Source organism: Parasteatoda tepidariorum, chromosome 5, assembly GCF_982258835.1.
Source record: "Parasteatoda tepidariorum strain Cologne lab strain chromosome 5, Ptep-v5.0, whole genome shotgun sequence".
NCBI lineage: Eukaryota > Metazoa > Arthropoda > Arachnida > Araneae > Theridiidae > Parasteatoda > Parasteatoda tepidariorum.
Genome location: NC_141759.1, coordinates 42,259,851 through 42,281,963, shown reverse-complemented (window position 1 = coordinate 42,281,963; position 22,113 = coordinate 42,259,851). Strand labels below are relative to the sequence as shown.

The window sequence follows — 22,113 nt, the reverse complement described above, 5'->3', positions numbered from 1 at the left end:
TATCATTGGATTTAGAGTAAATTCATTGCATTCATTAATATCATTGTAATTTCATTAGCTTCAGAGTATTTCCTCTTTCCTTTACAATCCTCCTGTCAAAATCTGCCAAACCAAGATTTAAAGGAGAGTCCACTATAAACAAATTAAAATAAGTTCTGCCTTCCAATTTTAAATGTCTACTTCAGACGCTAATTTGACAATATAAATACTATTTAATCATTTTCTGAATTAGTCCTAAGTTGTTTTTTGAAGAAAAAAAATTAAATGAATTAAAACTTTGTTAGAAAACTCACGCTGAAGTTCCATCTCTAAAGGAACAGTAGATACATGTGATGATGGCCTCCTAAATACATTCTTCAACAATCTTGCAGTCTCAGTAAGTCTAAATAACAAATAGAGTAATCAAAAAGTTAATTAAAATGATAACTGTTACTAACAAGCTTAAAATTAAATGCATGAAATAGGGAAATGAAAAAGTAAAAAAAGATAAGCAAATGAAGTAGCTGTACTCCAATTAATTAAATGATTTACACACTAATATTTGTACAATAATTCTAGATATTTATAACATTAAATTTAAGCAAAATATAATTTAAATTAAAAGATGAAACACAAATACATAATTTCTCTGAATAAAATATACCTAAACCGTGGAGAGTAACTACAAATCGAAAAATATATTTAAAATGTTTAGATATGAGTGTGGTTAAAAATTTGGGTAATTAAATGTTAAATTTACTTTTTTTCATACTGGGCAATATCTCTTGCACTATTTTTTGTAATAAATGATTTTTGAACACAAATTTTTTTAAATAACCTAACTTGTAATTATAAATTAAAAAATCCAAATTTGGAAGGAAAATGGCTAAAATGTTTCTGAAAAAAAGTAAATTATTCAAATTTTTATTTCTCAAAAAATATGAAATCAATTTTGTTCAAAATTTGGATTTGGGCATCTAAAATTAATTGGTTAAAAAAGACACAGAAATTTAAATACCCTATAATTCAAAAATATTTCCCCATTATTAAATAATAAAAAATTGTAATTTGCATGAAATTATCCTTTTATTATATAAAAATAACAATACTTGCCATAACCCCACAAACAGTTTTGTTATTCCCCCCTTTGATTTCATGTTTCAGTAGTTGGTAAAACTTGAATGTTTAATTTATTCTATTAAATGTGATCAGGGATGATTAATCTAATTTTAAAGTTCAATTTTTTAACCTGAATGTTTAAAAAAATGTAAATCAAAAATTAAAGATATTTCTGTTTCATTTTACAAAAAAAAAAAAAAAAAAAAAAAAAAAGGTTTAAAATATTATAAATAGTACTTTGAGAATCACTTTTCAAAAATTATTATTAACTAATCCTCTTTTTGATACAAATAAATTTGTACAACTTAAAAGTAGACATTTTTAATTGCATTTTTGTGCAGTTATTATATGGCTGATCACTAAAGATGTTTTCAATGTAACACTTAAAAAATAAAGATCCTAAAGCCCCTCCTCAATAGAAATGCTAAATAAAGAAAATAAATGATCATTTTCAAGCTAGAAATTTAGAATAACTTTGAATAAGCAGCTGCATTCTCCTTTGAAAATCTTCTTTATATCAGAGAATCTTGATAAATCCAACGAGTTTTGATAAATAATGCATGAAATATCCTAAATATAAGAAAAAAATTTTTTGAATAAGATTTCGCCAAGTTTGATATTTTGGATAAGATGCTGAATTTCTAGTACTTAGCTGGAAAAGTACAGTACACAGGATTTATTTAAACTATTTGCACATAAAAATAATGCTTAACTAATTTTGTTAATTGGATGGCTCATATTTAAATTAAAGTTAGTCAGTTAAAAAAAAATTCGTCTTTCCTTTATAGTGAATAATTTTATTAATATTTAAATCAACTACCATTTGAAAATCAGTTTAGAATAAAATTAGTAGATTAGGATAAGCTGGAAAATATTTTAAGCAAATTTAATATATAGTATTAAAACTAAAAAACATTTAGTAAATTGTTTTCATCATGCATTTCAAAATATTTTAATCCTTTAACTTAGGTTTTTAATAAACATACATGCCCAATAAATTAATTAGAATAATAATAATGAAGGCACCACTTTCTTCAAATTATTAATTGAAAAATTTGTTTCATCAAAATAAAAACATAATTGTATTTTAAATCAAGTAATTGCATTTTAAACATAATTAGTTATTAAAAACATATTTCAATAATTATTAATATCATATAGAATTAACACCATACTTACAATAACAAATTGCTATAAACATAAAATAATAAGTAGTGTAATAATGAAAGCAAAAAAGTTATTTTCAATTTAAAAAAAAAAAAATTATAAAAAGTTAATATGAAGATTTAGTTTGAGTGATTTTTTCCCCTATTGAAGGAGATCTGATATGTAGGGTGAAACTCGAATATTTAAAAAATTGACTTTGAAATTATTCAATATTAAAGCAGATATTTTGGTTATAATTATCAAATTAAATGTTTTTCATTTAAATGTTTTACCTTAATTTAAATAATTATTTTTCGACAGAACAATTATGATTTTAGTTATAACTTCTACTTATTATATTTAGCTATAATATAATAAAATGATTTCAATGTTGATATATCGTGAACGTATAAAAATACCATAAATATTTACTTGTAACTAAAAGAATAACTAGACTCACCAAAGGTAAGAATATAAGAGGTTGTGTTCCTAGGTATGTTATTTCCCCGAGAATAAAACAAAAAATTGACAATTCTAAACTGATAATTGCTTTAAAATAGTGTGGATTGATTGGAATTGTACTATTTCATTATTCAGTTAAACTTTAAAAAATTAAAAGTTACACTTTTGAGACTACACAGTTTTTGGCTTATATGAAACAAAAACAATTTAATTCTCTGAAAAAGGACAATACAAGTTTATAATGAAAATAAATAATTAAAATATAAAAAATAATTAAAAAATTATGATATTTTTTTTAAAGTTAAATATTTTTGTCATCAACTCTTAAAACTTTTCATTACTATTAAAATAAGCTCTCTTCTCTTCCATTACACTCAAGAGGAAAGATTATGATTCTCTAACCTTGATAAAACTTTAAACTCTCCACTTTTATTTAATGGCTATGCGGCATTAAAAAATGCGCGATTATGAAGAGTTTACAAATATTAGAAGAAAACCACAGTTTTAATTGTAATAATGGTGAACTAATGCCATGATCTATAATTGAGATTGATTTTTCTTCTTCTCTACAACTAATTGCAAACAATGAGTACTTATTCTTTTTGACATCATTATGCAACAAAGTTAACACAGTACTTCTTTTGAAGTTGAATTGATGTATTAGACAAATGGGAGTAATTCCTTTGCAATATGTTAAAAAATTTCACATTGAAAATACACAATACTATCTTAAAAAGTTACAGTATATTTAAAGAGTATTTTTTAATAGTGAACTATTGAGAATAACTGAATTTCAAAAGATGACACAGAGATACCTAAGTTATTGTGTTAATATCTTTTCCAGATTATATGATGTCACAAAAATTTTATTAGATGCTGTAGTTTCTGTAAATTGTATTGCCTCTTGTTAGTTACTTATAAAAGAAAAATGGGTTTAATTTTTCCAAACTTGTGAATATGCACTTAACATTTTTGACTTATTTTTACAGATGCTTTTGATAGGATAGATAATCTATAATTAATATTATTTTTATTAAAACTCATACAATTTAAAACTTTAAGTTTCTAATATGCTTTTATACTTTTGTTTTGTTTTTAATAAACTATGAAAAGAATATGTATAATTTGTAACAATAGTACCCAGTGTGTTCTGTCAAATGTTTATTAAAAAGCTATTTTAGCAACTAGTGCAATTTTATTGCAAAATATGAATTAAATATTTTTCAACAAATATGTTTGATAATTATTTCTTGAAAATATTGAGTTTCTGTACAAAAATTAATTTGATGTAAAAAATTATTTTGGTACAGTCAGATCACTCATATAAAATATAATTAAAAATGGTTAAAATTTATCATAGTAAAATGTGTATTTAAAATGATATATGTTGACAAGTATTTTTATTAAAATATCAATAAATAAAGACTAACATAATATTTGTTTATATAAATTAATTAACCATATTTAGATTCAGTCATATTCAGAATTAAGAACTGTAATAATACAGCTTAGCTAAGAAGTATAGTCAGCTCTGTTTTTGAGACAACTTAAAAGCTATTTAAAGGCAGTAAAAAAAATAATGGAAAATTTAATATTTCATTAAGGTTGTGAAAAGTAAAATTGGATCACAATAACAAGAAGATGCAGAATTATAGACTGATGATTAAAGATTAGTACATGAAATGTTCAAATTTACCTTTAAAGTTATTAAATTAAAAGTATTTGTGAAGGGAGAAACAATTTTGCAATTTGCTTATTTATTGCAACATTTTACAAATCAAAACTCTTAGCACATTTCGGAAGATAATAACTTCAGAGATAGTACTAATTTGTACATATGCAAAATATTGACAATATAGTATACAAAGTAAAAAGTTTTGTACAATGATTTTTTGAGTAAATTTGTGAAAAGATTCCCCAAAACATATTTCCCTATGTGAAAATAATTATAAAAACAAAATTGTTTTAGTTTTTATCATTATTAAAAGCATGCAGATGATACTGTATTATCTACAAGCAGGAGGATGAAGGAATAAAAAGTTTTATTATGCAGAACAAGGATGATTTATAATAAATGCGATTCAGATTGGTTCCCAAGTTTTTAACTTTATCTACTTTTTTTGAAAACAGAAAAATGAAATTGCTAAAAAACTGCCTCTGCTAACTATAAAATGTGCTAACAATTTTGAAGCATAAAAAGAAGCACAAATAGAAAATTAATTTTCTTTCCATTTAAATTTGAGAATCAGAGAGGTTATACACATGCAGATTATAGGAAAAAATGCAGAAGCAGAGACGGACACAAAAGCACTCGTGCTACATAAAAAAACTTCAAGATAAAAATTTATTTCTGGACATTTGAACAGACAGCACAAACATATCAAACAACAGGGATATAAATTTGTCAACAGATTTGAACACAATCAAAATATATACTAAAGTTTCAAAACAGAAAATATGAAAGTTTTTGGTTTACATGATGGTAAAATATCACAGTGCAATATTATCTTAGATAATGTGACTAGAAAAAAAAGGAAAAATTAAAATAATACTTATTCACATTAAATGCGTTACAAATAACAAAAATATGATAGATGCAAAGTTTTTAAAAGCAATGATGAAGGATGCATTCAAGAAAAAGTTTTGATCTAGATTCATAATGATCACCTCTGTCTTGTTGCATGTACAATAACTGTGGCAGGATCAGCTTTTGCAATTTCACTTTCTCGAACTGCTTCTGCTAAGCTTTTAGACACTGATCTTCTTAACCTACAAATGTGTGTTTCTTAAAATTAAAAACAAAAATCAGAAAAATGAAATAGTTTAGAACTTTGAAATGTTTACATTGCTCAAATTTTTCAATTTACTTTACTCAATAAATAGATCTTTAAAGAAGTATTCAATAGTTAATTTGTTCCAAGTTAAAATTACCAAAAAGATCAAATTAAATAAATAATTTCAAAAAACTGATGTGGTAACTTGATTAAAAACTATATTAGTTTAAAAAACAAAGAAATTAGAAATAACAATCAATATGTTTCAAGCACTCAAAAATAGATGCCCATTTTCAAGACTTGCTAGACGTGAATGAGAAGAAACAAAAGTGATTAGAGAAATAAAACGTACAGTTGGCAGCGAAGAAGATGAAAAAATAAAGGTGAGAAACAAAACTAGAAAAACTAAAATAGTTGAGGGAAAAAAACAGATGAAAAACAATTCGAGAAAAACCACAGTGGCCGGAAGGAGTAAAATGCATTTCCATGATCTATGGAGAGGCGGTAAGGAACTAATGTCATTAACAAGGGAATCAGCATTCATATTAATAAATTATCTTTATATGAAAATTTTGTTTCTTCTCATTCATATCTGGCAAGTCTTGAAAATGGTTGCTTATTTTTGAGTGCTTGGAACATTTTGATTTATTTTAAATTTGTATATTTTTGAAACAAATGAAGTTTTCAATCCAGTAATACCAAAGGGATCATAAAAAAATCTGCAATTTAAACATTTTTGAAGTTAAACCCTTAAAAACTTCTAAATGAATTTAAGGTTTAGTTAATGGTGCTTAGATACCCATAAATTTTTTTTTAAAGATCTAACCAATATTTTTACTTTAAACACAGACTTTAAATGTAACTTTGACTGTAGAATGGTTTGATAATAGTAGATAGTTATAATGTAAACAATACTTACACTTTAAAGATAAAATCTCCAAGGAGAGTAAAAAATGGAATAATTATAACACCCATCCAAAATACTCCTGATGACAATAAAAATTGGTCCTGAAAAAATTAATAAAGTTAATTTCACTAAGTTGACAATAAACAGATTTAAAAAATACATTTTACCAATTAGTTCACTTTAATCAAGTTCAACTATATAAATAGACAAAACTAACTATAAAAATTAAATTGAAAATTGCATTTTGTAGAATTCAACTGTATTTTGTAAAATTCAATTGTATTTTGTAGAACTAAATTGTATTTTATAGAATTAATTTGTATTTCGTTTACATAAAAATGAGGGAAAATTATCAATTAAAATAATCATTTTAGAAAAGTAATAAAATCTAATCATATTTACTTACCATGCCAACCATATCTGCTGCAATAGGAAAAGTTGGCCACATATTGCTATAACCCCACAAGAAAATAAACCAGCTAGCTATACTTCCCCAAATGGCCAAATGAGTAAGCTACAAATAAAAAAAATATATTTTTTACAAAAATTGTTTTTAAAATCCACTCATCGATATGCAAAGGTAAAAAACTGGACCAATTTCAGATATGAAGAATGATACTTAATTATACTGTTTTATTTTTAAATTATATTTTTATGTTATTGTGGTTTTAATAATAATTAGAACGAGTTATATAAGTTATGAAATAAATAATTTGACTACTAAAAAAAGATGTTCACGGCCAAATTTAGAATTACGCAGCAATATACATTTTTCTGACCAGAATCCAAATTTTTACTGCCCTTTTGATTACCTAAAAATATCTAATAGTTTTTTCATTATTATACAGTTTGAAGAAGAAAAAAAAGTTTAACTAACTCCAATTCCCTCTTACTTTTGTTTGATTTTAATTACATTATTTAACATTTATTTTACGGCATTTTAGCTAAAATAATAGCTAAAAAGAAATGTTAATGAAGAAAGAATATCTTTTATGAATTTGTATATATAATGACATAAATAATCATTAGCAAATAACTTATTTGTAATTTTTGCCAACTTTTAAGGACAGAAAATAGAGATGAAATTTTCCATACACTTCTTCTACTACCAAAGTTGATGATCAAAGATAAGGAAGAGTTAAGAGCTTGCAAGTTGGATAAAAGTAAAAAGTGGAAGCTTATATTCTGTTGAAAAAATCATTTAAAATTTATAGTATTAACTTAAATTTTATAATAGAAATACATAAAAAATTTGAATTTTAATAGTTGTTATTTCAATATTTTCCAAGTTCCTTATCAGAATTGAAAGAGTTTTGCTTTATTAACTAAAGCGAGCCATATAAAGTCACAGGGTCATATGCAATTATACTCATTGCTTCCCCTTGTCTTAGTGATTATATTATTAGAACCATTCACTTACCCATGTCCAAGCATTCATTTCTAAACCAGCTTTCATACAAACAGTTATCACCACAAACTGAAAAAATAAAATGTATCAATTAAATATTTATGTTGCAAATATATTATAAGAGATAATCAGCCAATATTTTGGTACTGACAGTGTAAACCATGTTTCCAAAAAGAAGATAGCCACCATCTCTTCCGTTAGCCCAAACAATATCTGAAGCAAAAGTGTATATTATTAAAGAAAGCAAATTTAAATTGTTGAATATTAAAAGGAAAATATGAAACTTATTTACCATGATCAACACTCAAGTATGTTAGCCAAAACAATAGTATAGAATGAGCAATTGAATCAAAAATCCAAACCCAAAAAACCTACAGAGGAAAAAAAAACAATTACATTCTAAGTACAAAATACAAAACAGGTAATAATTACACGAAGAGGTCTACAAAAGTTCAATATTTCTAGGCGCCAGCATGTTAATGAATGAAAAGTAGCATAAAAGCCTGCATTAAAAAAAAAAATGTAATCACAAACATTTTAAACCTTATTACATAGTACATGCTTTTTGATTCCTTTGTTATCAGCATCAGTTCCTCTTCCTCACCGCCACCTAATAGCATGTGGAAACGTATTTTACCCCGATTTGCCTCTCTCCGCCACAGTGGTTTTACTTGTTCTGATTTTTCCTCCTTATTTTTGCTACACTCTCAACTATTGTGGTTTTCTAGTATAGTTTCTCACCTTTACTTTTCGTTTACATCTTTACGTTTTATATTTCAAATCAATGCTTTTCTTATTAACGTCTGACAAGTCTTGAGAATGGGTGACTATTTTTGTGCACTTGAGACACGTCGTCCATTGGCATAGTTTTGAAGCCAGTGAAGTTTCTTAATCAAGTATCACACGCCGTTTGATTTTTAAAGACAAATACCAATCCTAAACAGATTATTTTAGTTTAAATCTTGTTGTCAAGGAAGGTGCATTTTAAGATCTGAATGTTAATAGAAAAAGTAAAATTTAAGAATGTCGTGGCCAAACGGGAAAAAAAACTCCCCCCTCCTTCACTTTTTTAGACCCATATGAGAAAACAATTTGTAGAGCCTTGACATTAAGATCTAGAGCCTTGATCTAAAATATATGTAAATAAAATAATGATGTAATATGGAGAAGTAGTTAAACAATATTGTATTCATAGTTTACAAACGGTAAAAAGGCTTTCTGTTTTTTTTTTTTTTTTTTTTTTTTAAATTTCAGATCGTGCAACATGATGAAGAAGTGCTTTTAAAACCATGAATAGCAAAGAAGTTGTGGTGTTAGAACGTGCCTGTAACTGCTATATTACCTTTTTTCTTTGTTTTATAAATTTGTTTTTATTCCTCAAAAAATAAAGTTTTTGCGCTCATAGTTGCATCAAGGGTTTTCTATGAATTGAAAACTTTCTAAATAATAAATAGGTGAAATCCATAATAACATAATTAATAATCTAGATAATGTAAAGGGTTGATAAACCTCATTATAATAGGTGTGATAAAGTTAAGAGTTCCACCATGTATTTATATCAATATTTGAAAAAAAAAAACCTTAAAAATAATTAACATTCAATTAATAATTTTTTAATATTAGAATAAAACCAATAATAATAATAAAATTAACCAATTTTTTTTGTTGTAAAAATCAATGAATTCAAGTCATATATAACATTATTACAACAGTGAACACAACATTTTAATGGACATTAAAAACAACATTCATAAATTTGTTGCACACGTACTTGAACATTAAAGAATTCTGATGACTGTGATGTTTTATACAAAGCAGGAAATTTAAGCATGGTTTCTGCACTACAGGTACGGTCGAACAAACCTATAGCCAACGGCGGAGCAGCTGTAAATATCTGTAATACACAGTTTAAGAAGTTTTAATAAAAAGAATTCTGCACCTATCAAAATATTTCATTCAAACTAAGAACAAATAATGTGGTTTTAGGATTAAAAGCAATTATTTTAAATTACTTAAGTGATTATCACAGATGAAGTTTAATAATTACATTTGTAACTCAATTTAGTCTAATTTTCCCAGAAAATTTTCATTTAACGCTTGTTCAAGAATGATTTAATAAAAGTTGCAGTATATTATTAGATGATACATTTATTTTCAATAAGACTGAGATACTTAAAGTGAAATAGTGACATATTGAAAATACGTGTACATAAAAAGTCACAGAATTCACTGCCTTTAGAAAGAAAAAAAAATTTTGAAAAGGAGGATCATTTTCTAATACTATAAAATGTAGAATAAATGTAGTGATTTTGAATAAATTTTAGAAGTATAAGTCTATAGAATATATTCAGGGGTCTGTCCAGACATTTTGTGAAAGGTTCAGTTTTTGCTAAACTATGAAAAAATTACTCGTAATTTGTGAAAATAAAATAAGCGTTAAGTCACATTCTTTCAACCAGGGTCCTGTTATTGCAAAAAACCTTTTCAAGGAGAAATGGATACAAGAAATGGCACAAGATGTGTGTGATTTGTAAATGGATACAAGAATATGCTCAACACTGCAAAATTAAAATTAAATTTTTAAAAATAAACAGCTATTGCTCTTACTAAATTAGAGATGCAAAATACAAATATTCGGTATTTAGCCTATACTGCACAACACGGAATATCCATTTCGGACGAATAATGGAAACAAAATCACTCAGAATTTTACTAATTTCAATTGACATATTTTAAATAACACAACTTGTTTCACTAGTTATGCATCACTTCTAATGTGTTACACATTGAGTAAACTTAAACAATTCTTAAATTTATAATATTTTTTTTTAAAAATTGACATAAGTTAATTTTTATTTACATAATATTTTATCAATCAATTTTATGAACAATATATTGCTCAATTATTTATTTACAAAAAAAAATATCATTTAATATCAATAAGAATGTACACATGTTTGCAGATATAGAAATATTTTCTTAGAATACTACATTTAGAAATTATAATTTTTCTTTGACTTCAGAGAGGTTAAGGTACAAAATATAAATGAAATGAGATCAAACTTAGCCTTAGAATTAAAGCAGAAAAACATTATTAACAAAATATTAGAGCAATATACTTCGATTGTCAGTAGATTTGAAAATAACTATAATAACTGAACACTCAGCATCTTTCCCGCCCATTTACAGCTATATGCAAATGTCTATTGAGTGTCTCTTGTGAAAGGTCCGATCGAAAGATAAATTATTTTGTGAAGGGTCCATTTTTAAGTTAAAATATTTTGTCAAGGATCCGTTTTTATGAAAAGATATTTTGTGAAGGGTCCGTTAAACAGACCCCTGATACTGCAAGTTAGCAACTATTTGTTTTTAAAATGTTTATAATTGTAGTGAAGAATAAGAAAAAAATTTAAAGGAAAAATATTTCATAATTTATGTAAATTAATCCTTCATTTTCATGTTAACAAATATATACTTATGTTCCATAAGGGCCATAATTAGTATATACTTACAGAATCCATAAGATTATCACACTAGAAGTCAAAATTTAAAGGGAAAGATATAAACAGCTTTTAAAAGTCTGACGAATCATTATCATGGTATATCAGATAAAAGAACATGTGAAAAACAATTGCTAAATCAATGAAATCCACATTCTGAATTTAATTTAAATCACTTGATTGTCTCTCAACTGTATACTATTAAAATAAATTTCTCTAATAATCAGTTGCAACAAGCATTGACAGTTAAGGTATTGAACTGTCAATGGGAAGAACCTATGGCAGCTTGAAACCCATTCTGCTTCAAATGGATGGGTACCAGGTTGGCTGAGAAGTGAGAGGGGCTGGTGCACAACGCTGATCACATTGCTACCATCATGCTGTTGGTCACAGAGCTGTGGAACCTTAAGCTGCATGACCACCAAGTCCTCAACACGCTGTTTTAGGAATGCTTTCATAGGTTGTAACATCACAAAATGACAACTATTTATAGCCAATGAATAACAAAGAATTCAATTCAGAAACCAACTAGGCTTAGAATTTTGTTCTTCTACTTTCTTTTGTTCTACTACTCTTCCTGTTTTCTGCACTAAATTGATTTTGCAAGTAATTTATTCACGTTAAAATCTGCCAGATAGTTAATCACCAGATAGTTTATTTGAGCATGTAGCTAAAGGCAGTTACAAAAATAAGTTTATTAAATTTCAATTAACAGGAATCCCATTCCAGGTTTTGTATAAGAAAAAACTAAATTTTTATATGTTAAAAACATTTTTCATATAAGAAAAAAATTAGAATTTTTTGGAAGAAACACATTTTGCAGCTAAAGAAACCACTTTTGAAGCAGATAGACACACATCAAATATCATAATAAATAAAATACTTCCTTCGAGGACTAACTTTGGAATTACTTTTTGTATTATCAACACTTTTTACACTTTTGTTTTCTTCATGTTAATTGAATAATTCTCACTGAAGACAGCCAATATTTAATTTTTCATTGAATCCCATGATCTTGAATAAACTAAAGTTACGTTTCGATCTTATAAATCTGCCTAATCGTGCATGAAGGAGAAAAACTCCATAAGAAAAAAAAAATGCTGGTAAGGGAGGAATAAAAGTTTTTTGCAATAACAGGACCCTATTTGCACAAATTCACAAAAGCAGGACCCTGGTAGAAAGAATGACATACTTAACATTTATTTTATATTCCCAAATTACGAGTATTTTTTTCACCAATTTTACAAAAACGGATCTTTTAAAAAATGTTTTTACAGACCCCTGAATGAACTTATTATTTTTATAGTTTTTATTCATTCTTTTCTCAACATTGATGATGATTAATCAAAGTTGATAATTTTTTGTTATTTTCTCTCAATAGAGTATTAAATTGCAACACATATTATGAAAACAAAGATTTCAATTTTTTACAAAGATTTTGAAAGTATAAAGTTTGCTTAAAATAGAACATATCGCATGTTGTGACAGTATTAGCTGAAGAGATTACATTTGAAAGCAACATTATGCAAATTTATTGAAAAAAAATTTCAGGTTTCATGACATGTTTTCTTCACTTACCACATTATATAAGCCGATCGTCCACCGTTCGAAAAGAGTTTGACCAGACCAGCCACTGACTATTGCAAACCATAGCTGTAGAAGGAAAAAAAGAAAAAATTAAATTTATTCAAAAACTGACTGAACTGTAAACATTATGAATCCTTTTCAAAATCGATACTCACCTCTATGACATATAAACAGATATTTTTGTGAAAGGAATATAAAATAAGCTTGCATAATCGTGCATGACTCCAAGCTCCATGGACAAACAAGAGACGAGTCAAATAACGAAACTATAAAGTTTTAAAAATTAGATATAACAAAATTCTATGCAAAGGGATACAATACAAAAAGATATCTTAACTACTTCATAAAAATAATACTGGAAAGAAAGTGATAATTACAGTAAATAAAGTTGTTACCTAAGGATTTTGAGAAAAATAAAGAATTTCTTCCCACAATTTGTCTCTTAGATGAAGTTTAAAAGTAATCTTTACAGTGAATTTCAAAATTTTAATATATTATTTAAAAAAAAATATTATATTATTACTGCTTAGTAAAATTTAAAAGATTTTTTTAAAGTTGTAACGGTTTAATGAACATGTAATGGTTGGTTGAAAAAGCTTTCAAATTTGTAAATTTAAAAAAAAAAAAAAAAAAAAAAAAACTAGAAATGAAATTTTAAAAAAAATCTGTAGCTTTAGAAGCAAAACTTATTTGCCCACCCAAATTTGGCAAGATCAAACATTAGTATAAATGCAACAAAAAATTTGTTTCCAAGTGTACTTTATTAAATGGTTGGAAAAAACAAATAGATAATTTCATAAAAATTAAAAATTTTGACTTCTAACAGTCTAAGTCTGCTCTTTTTCAAAAAATGTTCAACTTTTAAAATGTTGTTCTGATTATCTAGTTTAAAAAATTTTATGTTAAAATTATTTTTGAAACACAAGTTGATAAAAAATAAAACACTTAATTCTCATCACTGATAATTTAGGTAATTTATTTGGAAACCTAAATTAAAGTTCTTGCACTAAAAAAAAAAAAAAAAAAACTAATTGAGAAAAATAGACAACTTTTAGTTTTATTTTAAAGTTACATAGTTAGTAAAATTTAAACTATGAAATTTACAGACAAAACTTTGCACAAAATTCAATTTGTAAACGTCAAAATAAACAGTGAAATAACAATAATTTAGACCAGTGGTCCCCAACCTAAGGCATATCGCCCCAAAGGGGGTGATATGGCTCCTCAGAGAGGCTACAGTCTTCAGGTGGGCAATGACTATTCAAAAGAAAAAATTTGCAACTAATAATAATATATGACTTGCACCGATAATAGTGCTGACGTAAAAATAACCCCAATGGAAGATGGACCATAAATTAAGAGTCCCTTTGCTGTCAGGCTAACTATGGGAGGTTTTCGTGGTATATCTCCATGTAATGCAAATGCAGTTTAGTTCCCTTAAAAGTCCTTCACAAAGCCAAATTTCCTTTAATACTTGATCTAGGAGTTCTCTTGCCTTTTGGATTGGGTTCAAAATTACAAAGAATACTGAGTTGAACATTAATAGGGGTAAACCAAAAATTGGGTCGGCTGTTCAATGACGTTTATAAAATAAAATAAATAATAATAAAGAAAAGTCCGCAAATCGCTTCTCATCTGGGTCCCGTCAACAGATGTAGTCGAAAGAAGACTTAATTCGGTTGTCCAACTTCTCATAAAACAAAGAAGTAGGTTGGACAATTGCTTTAAAGAAGATAAATCTGATCAACATAAAGTCTGATATTCAAGCTTTAATTGAAATCTACCAAGTACAAGGCAGTCATTGTAGAGGTAAAAATGAACAATTGAGTCTTGAAATTTTCAGTTTTTTTCTTTTCATTTTAATTTTCAACGTTTCAATTTTGTCGTTCAACGTTTTCAATTTTAATAGATTACATTAAAAAAGTAATTTTTGAAATTTTTTTAAGGGATACAATATTTTTTTAAAAAAAATTTCGGAAGTGACTGGATTAAATTGCTTTATTATTTAAATTTGAATTTAAATTAAAATCAAGTATAATTTAGCATATGTTCAAATTTATTGATGCTCACTTGCAACAATGTATGTTTTTTTCTGTTTCAATCAAAAAGAAAAAAGGGATGATAAATGTCAGCCAACTTCTAGAGGGAGGTGGTGAGCAACAAACGGTTGGGAACCACAGATTTAGACAATAAAAATATTTCATTAAAATCTGTTTATTTAGAACACATACCTGAGCAATTGAATAATCAGAGGCGCAAGTAGCTTGTAAACCTTCCACTCCACTTATTCCAATACCAACATGAGCAGACTAAAAATAAGTATGCATGTAAGTATTTACATGTACAAGTTTGTATAGGTAAAAGCACAAAAACATTTTAACTGTCTTGTCCCTTCGCAGTGATAAATGAATATAGATATATAACATTGATATATACATTTTTACTTCAATTCACATTCCAATTTTAGAGAAGTCTTCTTTTTAATCAGTTTATAGGCATACAAAAATTTATACTTGAGATATTGACAATTTTAAGGTTTTGAGAAATTTTTTTTGTATATCTCATTTTAATATTATTTTTTAGCATTGCATGAATAAATTCGCAAGTTTTCTTAAAAAATAGTTACATAAATAGTCGCGTAAATTTTTACAGTAAAAAAGTAAGCACCTGAATCATAGCTACATCATTTGCTCCATCTCCAATAGCTAAAGTCACAGAATGAGTAGCCATATGAACCATATCCACAATTTCAGCTTTTTGTATTGGAGAAACTCTGAAAATTTTACATAAAATAAATTAAAATCAGAAAATAAAAATAAAAGATGTCATGTATCCAAATGCATTGGTACAACTGTCTCTGTTGAGATGGAAATTCATGTGTGGTTGGAGTTTGTATAATAATATTGAACAATTGAAGATTGTGAACAGGGTGCGTAGCCAAATCTTTGAATTAAAAATAAGCACTTTTTTAAAAACTTTTCAAGCACTCAAAAAATTCATATTCAATCAGTGATATCATTGAAAAACAAAAACTTTTTATAAACAGTTTTAGCGTTAAAAAAAACCCAAAAAGAAACAGATGTAAATCGAAACAATCAGTACTTTCCCACATCATCGAGTGAATTCAACTTGACCCTGAACTCAGAACAAAAGTACCCGTACCCCCTATGTCAAAAAAGTGTTAGAAGTAAAATAAAATAAACAATAATAAAATTAAAATAAATTAAAAACATTTCATAAGGATCTGATATTCTCCATCTGAATTGGAGCACTCGGGGTTCGGTTTCAAGTGTGCGTGCATGCGCAAGTCATAACGTGGGTACGACATGAATGATTACGCGTGATCCGCGTGAATGATTACGTACCAAACACTCCATTTTTCGTGAAATGCATGGGATCCACCAGATATTACTGAAGGGGAAAAAAATTATTCAGGGAAAAAAAGCACTTTTTAAAAACGCCAGCTGAAAAATGCACTTTTAAAAACGAAATCCCCAAAAAAGCACCTTTAAGTACCTTTTACAAACGCTACGCACCCTGTGTGAAGAAAACTGGATAATGAAAATGACAGTTGAAGATGAAAACTGGATTATAATTATAATAAAACTTTTATTTAGTAGAATTTGTAGAGCTCAAAATCTGAATATATTTTATCCATGATAATGTTCAAAGTTAAAAAAATTTTGCATAGTAATATTAATAAAGACAGGCCATGGGAGACAAATCCCCCATGACCTGCCTAATCAAAAGCCAAATTAAAATGTAATTCAATTGTTCCCAACAGACATTAGAATCATGAGAAGAGAACGATAGTTGGTGATTTATCAAAAAAAAAAAAAAAAAAAAAAAAAAAAAAAAAAAGAAAAAAAAAAACATAGCCAAAAATAAAGTCAACCCCCATAATCAATATAAGGTTTGAAAAATACCTTGGCGGTCACGAATCGCCAACAAGACTGTTAGAATTATTATAACCATGTAACTGAAACATATTTGTGGTAAGAAATTTGAGAATAAAGAATTATAAATAGATTTTTGTTTTTGATTAGGCGCGACAGGGAATTAACGAGTCTGGATTAGTATTGAAATAAAAAGTTAGCCGTTACATTGATCAATAAGAAAAGAATAAAATATTTTATGTTCACTTTAATAAAGATTAAACTTATTGATTTAATTTGAATATAATTTGATTAAGAATGATTAAAAAGAGTAAGTTTAAGTAATTAAAGATATTTTAAAAGTCAGGAAATATGTAATGCCATAATGTAATTGTGGCATCACATCCTTTGCTCATTATAATAATTTCAAAGAATTTGAAAATAACCCAGTAGAAATTCTTTCAGATTGTCATATTATATAGATAATTATGTTTGATGTCCATATGACAATGCAGTATATACTTATGATTACATGTGTGAAGTAACTATACATCCTTTATTCAAAATGAATTGAAGATGCTTGACATTTATTAATATCTAAAGCAGTGTTTCCCAAAATTATGTTTTTTGAGTACCCTTTCTAAATTTTTTGTAACACTGCATAACAGTAATAAAAAAATTAATGTATTTCTTAGTATAAAAAAAATTGCACGAAAGTTCAAAATCACAACTAGCTGTTAACTCTGCAAAAAATAGCCAATAGAAAAATACGTAGTCGTAAATTTTCACAGCTAGCTTTGTTTTTAAATAACATTTTTTGAAATTTTCGTTTCTTGCAAGATATTTCGCATAAGAACATGTACTCCTGCTAAACTGTTCCTGTACCCCTAGGGGTGCGTGTACCACACTTTGGGAAACACTAATCTAAAGAAATGATGGTCCAAATATTTTTTTTTGGAAACTTTTGCCCAATCAAATAATTAAATTTCGGTGGCTTTATTGGAATGAACGTTTCAGCAAGAATGTTCTTATATGCTAAATTTTTTCTATGGTATAGATCCTACTATAGGTTCAAAGACTGGATAAAATATTGACAGCCATTCAATTTGAAATAAAATCTGTATTTTGAATAATGTATTATAATTATTACTAATGAAATGCTAAGATAAATTTAATTTCTATACATATATAAATGTTCAACTACAAATCTAAACATCTATTTCTCACTAAATTATGCTAAAATTTGATGCATAAAAACGAGACAATCTATATTACTTGATTAAAAACTTCAAACAAACTGGTAATAACAGTCGACATGTTTCAAGTGCTCAAAAATCGGCACATTACCAAGAATATGGGAAATCATCAATTTCTGCACATTGTTGGAATCTTGGGCATAAATTCAATTTCAGCAATGCCAAAATTATTTTCACCCCATTCACATCAGTTCAACTTGATATCCTAGAATCTAGATTTATTTATATGAATGCTGATTCCCTTGTTAGCAGCAATAATACCTCATCACCTAACCATAGCATGTGAAAATACATTTTACTCTGATTTTCCACTGTGGTTTTCCTTGCTCTGTTTTTAATTTTTTGTTCTCTGTCGGCTACTGTAGTTTTCCTAGTTTTGTTTCTCACCTATATTTTTTCCATTTTATTTATGGCTAACTTAACTTTTTAACTTCGAATCATTTTTGTTTCTTCCCGTTCATGTTGAAAATGGGCGTCTATTTTTGAGCCCTTGAAACATGTCGACTGTTATTTCTAATTTATATTTTGGAAACGAATGAAGTTTTTAATCAAGTCTTATCACTTCAGTTTCATGGTATTATTCATTTAAGACAATCTATAAGAAACCACAAGTTTTTGCAAACTCAATTGTTTTTCCTCAGGAAGTTTTAATATGAAAACCAAGCATAGGAGTATTAAGTATGTTGCAAAAAAAAAAAAAAAAAAAAATGATAGTTACCTGCAGCAAATAACACTTTTGCAGGACATAGCAATATCCACAAAATCCCTTCGAACATCAGAAGACAATGCATATTTCAAAGTCTGTGAGAATAGAAATTATTAATTATTGAATCAAAATTGAAAGTTAAAAGGGCAACATTTATTTAAAAATGGAAACAAGTTTTTACTTGTTGCAAAACAAAATCAGAAAGAAAACAAAAACTTACTTTGCCATCAACAATCAGAGCAACATCATGTTCTTTTCTGAGCAAATCCCCAAAATCTTGGGTATGTCGTCGAATAGCTTCCCGAGTGTTCTGGAAAAAAAAATCATAACATGACCAATAAATAAGCTATTTGACTTACTTTTTCAAGCATCAAATTTTTTAAACAGTAAAAATTTCTATAATGTTAAATTAAAAAAATAATAGATTGTGCTCTGAATTATAAGTAAAAAGTTTAAAAATTTTAATTTATACAAACACTGGAGACTCCCTCTCCCTTTTTATGTAAATAAATGATTTAGAGTTAATTTTGATAACAAACTTTTAAGTGATATGTAACATAAAACACGATAGCTTTGTTGCACTTTTTTAATTAAAATAAAAATTCATGTTATATGCTTTGAAAAACTGGGAATATGACGGGGTACAATATAGGTAGATGAGATCAACTGTTGCAGTGGAATTAGTAACTAAGTATCTTAAAGTTACGTATTGAATGTTATTATATGTGAAGTTTTCTAATAAGCACTGTTGAAGCTTGCTTTTTCTATAGAATTTATAAAAAAAATATTTTTACTAAATAAAAAACTGTAATTTCATGCAAAAATTATGAACTGGATTATTTAAAAAAGTCCACATTTGAGCGAATGTTTATCACTTGAAAGTTGTAGAATATTACAGAATCTTTGTTAAAGAATCTTTACATTGATTGTGACATTTTTTTTCAACAGTGTTCTCAGTTAGTGTGAATGATATAATTTCCAAAATAATAACTTTTTCCTATTCTCTTTAAGGTACTACAAATTGATATTGATACTACAAACACATTGAGACGTTACATACATGATTTATAAATTTAATTCTTTTCTGAATAAAATCAATGCAACAGCAAAAATATTTTTTAAACTACTAAATATTCAATCAAATGAATTATTATACAGAGATGAAATAATTCCTTTAGTTTTGTAAAAATGTATTTTTTTTAAAGCAGAGATTTTTATATTTTATTTTTTTTAGCAGAGACATGTCTGAATCCCTATAAACAAAGGATGATTTAAATATGATTTTTGTAAAACATTTCAATAATTTTGACATGCAAAATATTCACGGCTTTTTTAACAATAAACTTCACAATGAAATACTAAAACTGAATTACAGAACACTTAAACTAATTCGGTACATTTCCCAATTGACATGAAAATAAGCAAAAATCAATAAAAAACTGAAATGCATGCAAGGATGCATCAATTACAAAATCACGTCATAAAGATAAGTTACAAATGCTTACGTCTAAGCTGTTTTCATTGATTACTAACAGAGCCATAGTTTGGGTAAGTAATTTGCATGAATAACCTACAAAAATCATACACACATTGTATTAACAGTCTGAAACTAATCAAAGCATAATTAATATTTAGCTATAATAACATTAAAAAGCAATAATTTAACTAAGAAATATCTAATGCATTCATGCAGGTTATGAAGCAATTACGAATAAGTATATAGTTCTAGATTTATTTAAATAACTACTTTAAAAAAAAAACTTTTTAGAAATATCATGAAATTTTTTATATTTTAAGCCATAAATTTATTTTATAACCACTTTATCTTTTAATTATCTTACTCTGATGATTCTAATTAAATATCACGGACTTGAACATTCAAGTACAAGCTGACTTTCTTTTATTTAATTTATCATTTCAAAATCAGCAACTTTTTTCTATAAATACTTGCTCTATTCTTTAAATAAAAGATGTAGGATAAATTTTAAAGCTCTCATTTAAACTCTAAATGTCTGACAGAACAGATCAGTTTAATTTACATCATTTCAAGACTTATTTGCTTTGGAAAAAAAGTAAATAATATTAAAGCTATTTCATACATTTTTAGTCTTTCACCTTAACTTTAAATGTTAAGCTACTCATTATAATTAAAATCACAGTCCTAAACATTTTTTGAAAATTTTAAACACTTCCCATTAAAAAAACAACAACATTGAATAACCTGGATATCTTATCATATGCACTTAAAATTTTACCCAGCATTAAGCTTATAATCAGCGTTAGAAATTAAAATGTAATAGTCTGAAGCCAATGGCACCTAAATCTTTTCCTTTAGCTAAAAAAATGGTACAACTAAGCATAATTTTAAAATTATTTTTTAATTACAATATTTATCTTCTTTTTTTTAATAACTTTTAGTAAGAACTTTTTCAGGGTTCATTCTAAATCCTGAAAAGGGCAGAGTGCCTCCCAATAATGGAATTGTGTTTCACAAAAATTTGCATAGCTTTTAAAAACCTCGAAATATACAAAATTCTTAATTTCATCATTAAAAAGATTTTTTTTTTCAAAGAGAAGTAGTTAAAAATAATTCCTCAGTTAAATTCTCATATTCTATACAGGGTGAATAGCCAAATCTTTCAACAAAAACTAAGCACCTTTTAAGTACTATTTAAGCACTATATTAATTAATAAAATGCAAAATAATTTTCAAAGACTTTACATGACCATGATAAAATAAGTAGTTTCTGACAAAGAACTCTTTTCTTGATTATATTAGTCACCATAAAAAAATCGAGAGATTTTTGGTTCGATTTCAGAGCGTGAAAAATGAAGTATGAAATTGAGAATATCTTGCAAAGTTCAGCAAAGTTGTAGAAGAGAGTGCAAGAATCTCACAGAACCTAGCTCAGTAGACGCACATGTGGACCCGCATTCATGAATCATGTAAAATGACTGGCGCTGCCATATGCTACGGACGGACCGTACCCCGAAATGTCTTGTGGTTGAATGAAAAAATTTTTGAAAGAATAATGTGAAAACTACGCTTTAGCGTAATATGTGTCGAAAATCGACGTGGTAAAGAAAAAATGATCAGGATTTACGATAGAATGGTTGCGAGTCGAGTGAGTTAAAACTAACTCCTTGATTTTGAATTATACAAATAAAATTGTATAAAGAATATCATAAAGAATCAGCGGACATAGATGGAAAAATGAACGGAAAACGACGTAGATTAATTACTGAAATTTTGTAAATCAAGTGAGCCAAAAGGTGCAAACTCAAATTCAAAATTTGCGTGTCGGTTTAACACATCAAAAATATCAGATTTTTGAAAACCATGTGAAAAATGCTGTAAAAAGGGTAAATAACAACCGAAAAAAATATAATTCAA

General features: G+C 26.8%; 1 protein-coding gene across 7 annotated transcripts in view; it reads right to left on the bottom strand.

The window, feature by feature from the left end:
* The window catches only part of ATP8A (ATPase phospholipid transporting 8A1), a 75,118-nt gene that overhangs the window by 15,300 nt on the left and 37,705 nt on the right, over positions 1 to 22,113 (bottom strand). For all 7 annotated transcript variants that reach the window (XM_043048171.3, XM_071185391.2, XM_071185392.2 and 4 more), the window contains 15 exons: positions 20,225 to 20,289; positions 18,940 to 19,029; positions 18,732 to 18,814; positions 15,550 to 15,655; positions 15,114 to 15,191; positions 13,038 to 13,148; positions 12,874 to 12,948; positions 9,567 to 9,689; positions 8,088 to 8,166; positions 7,947 to 8,008; positions 7,808 to 7,864; positions 6,794 to 6,901; positions 6,400 to 6,488; positions 5,374 to 5,475; positions 294 to 382 (listed from right to left, as the gene is read on the bottom strand). In XM_043048171.3, the coding sequence (XP_042904105.1) occupies positions 294 to 382; positions 5,374 to 5,475; positions 6,400 to 6,488; positions 6,794 to 6,901; positions 7,808 to 7,864; positions 7,947 to 8,008; positions 8,088 to 8,166; positions 9,567 to 9,689; positions 12,874 to 12,948; positions 13,038 to 13,148; positions 15,114 to 15,191; positions 15,550 to 15,655; positions 18,732 to 18,814; positions 18,940 to 19,029; positions 20,225 to 20,289 (1,317 nt within the window). The remainder of the gene's footprint in view (positions 1 to 293; positions 383 to 5,373; positions 5,476 to 6,399; positions 6,489 to 6,793; positions 6,902 to 7,807; positions 7,865 to 7,946; positions 8,009 to 8,087; positions 8,167 to 9,566; positions 9,690 to 12,873; positions 12,949 to 13,037; positions 13,149 to 15,113; positions 15,192 to 15,549; positions 15,656 to 18,731; positions 18,815 to 18,939; positions 19,030 to 20,224; positions 20,290 to 22,113) is intronic.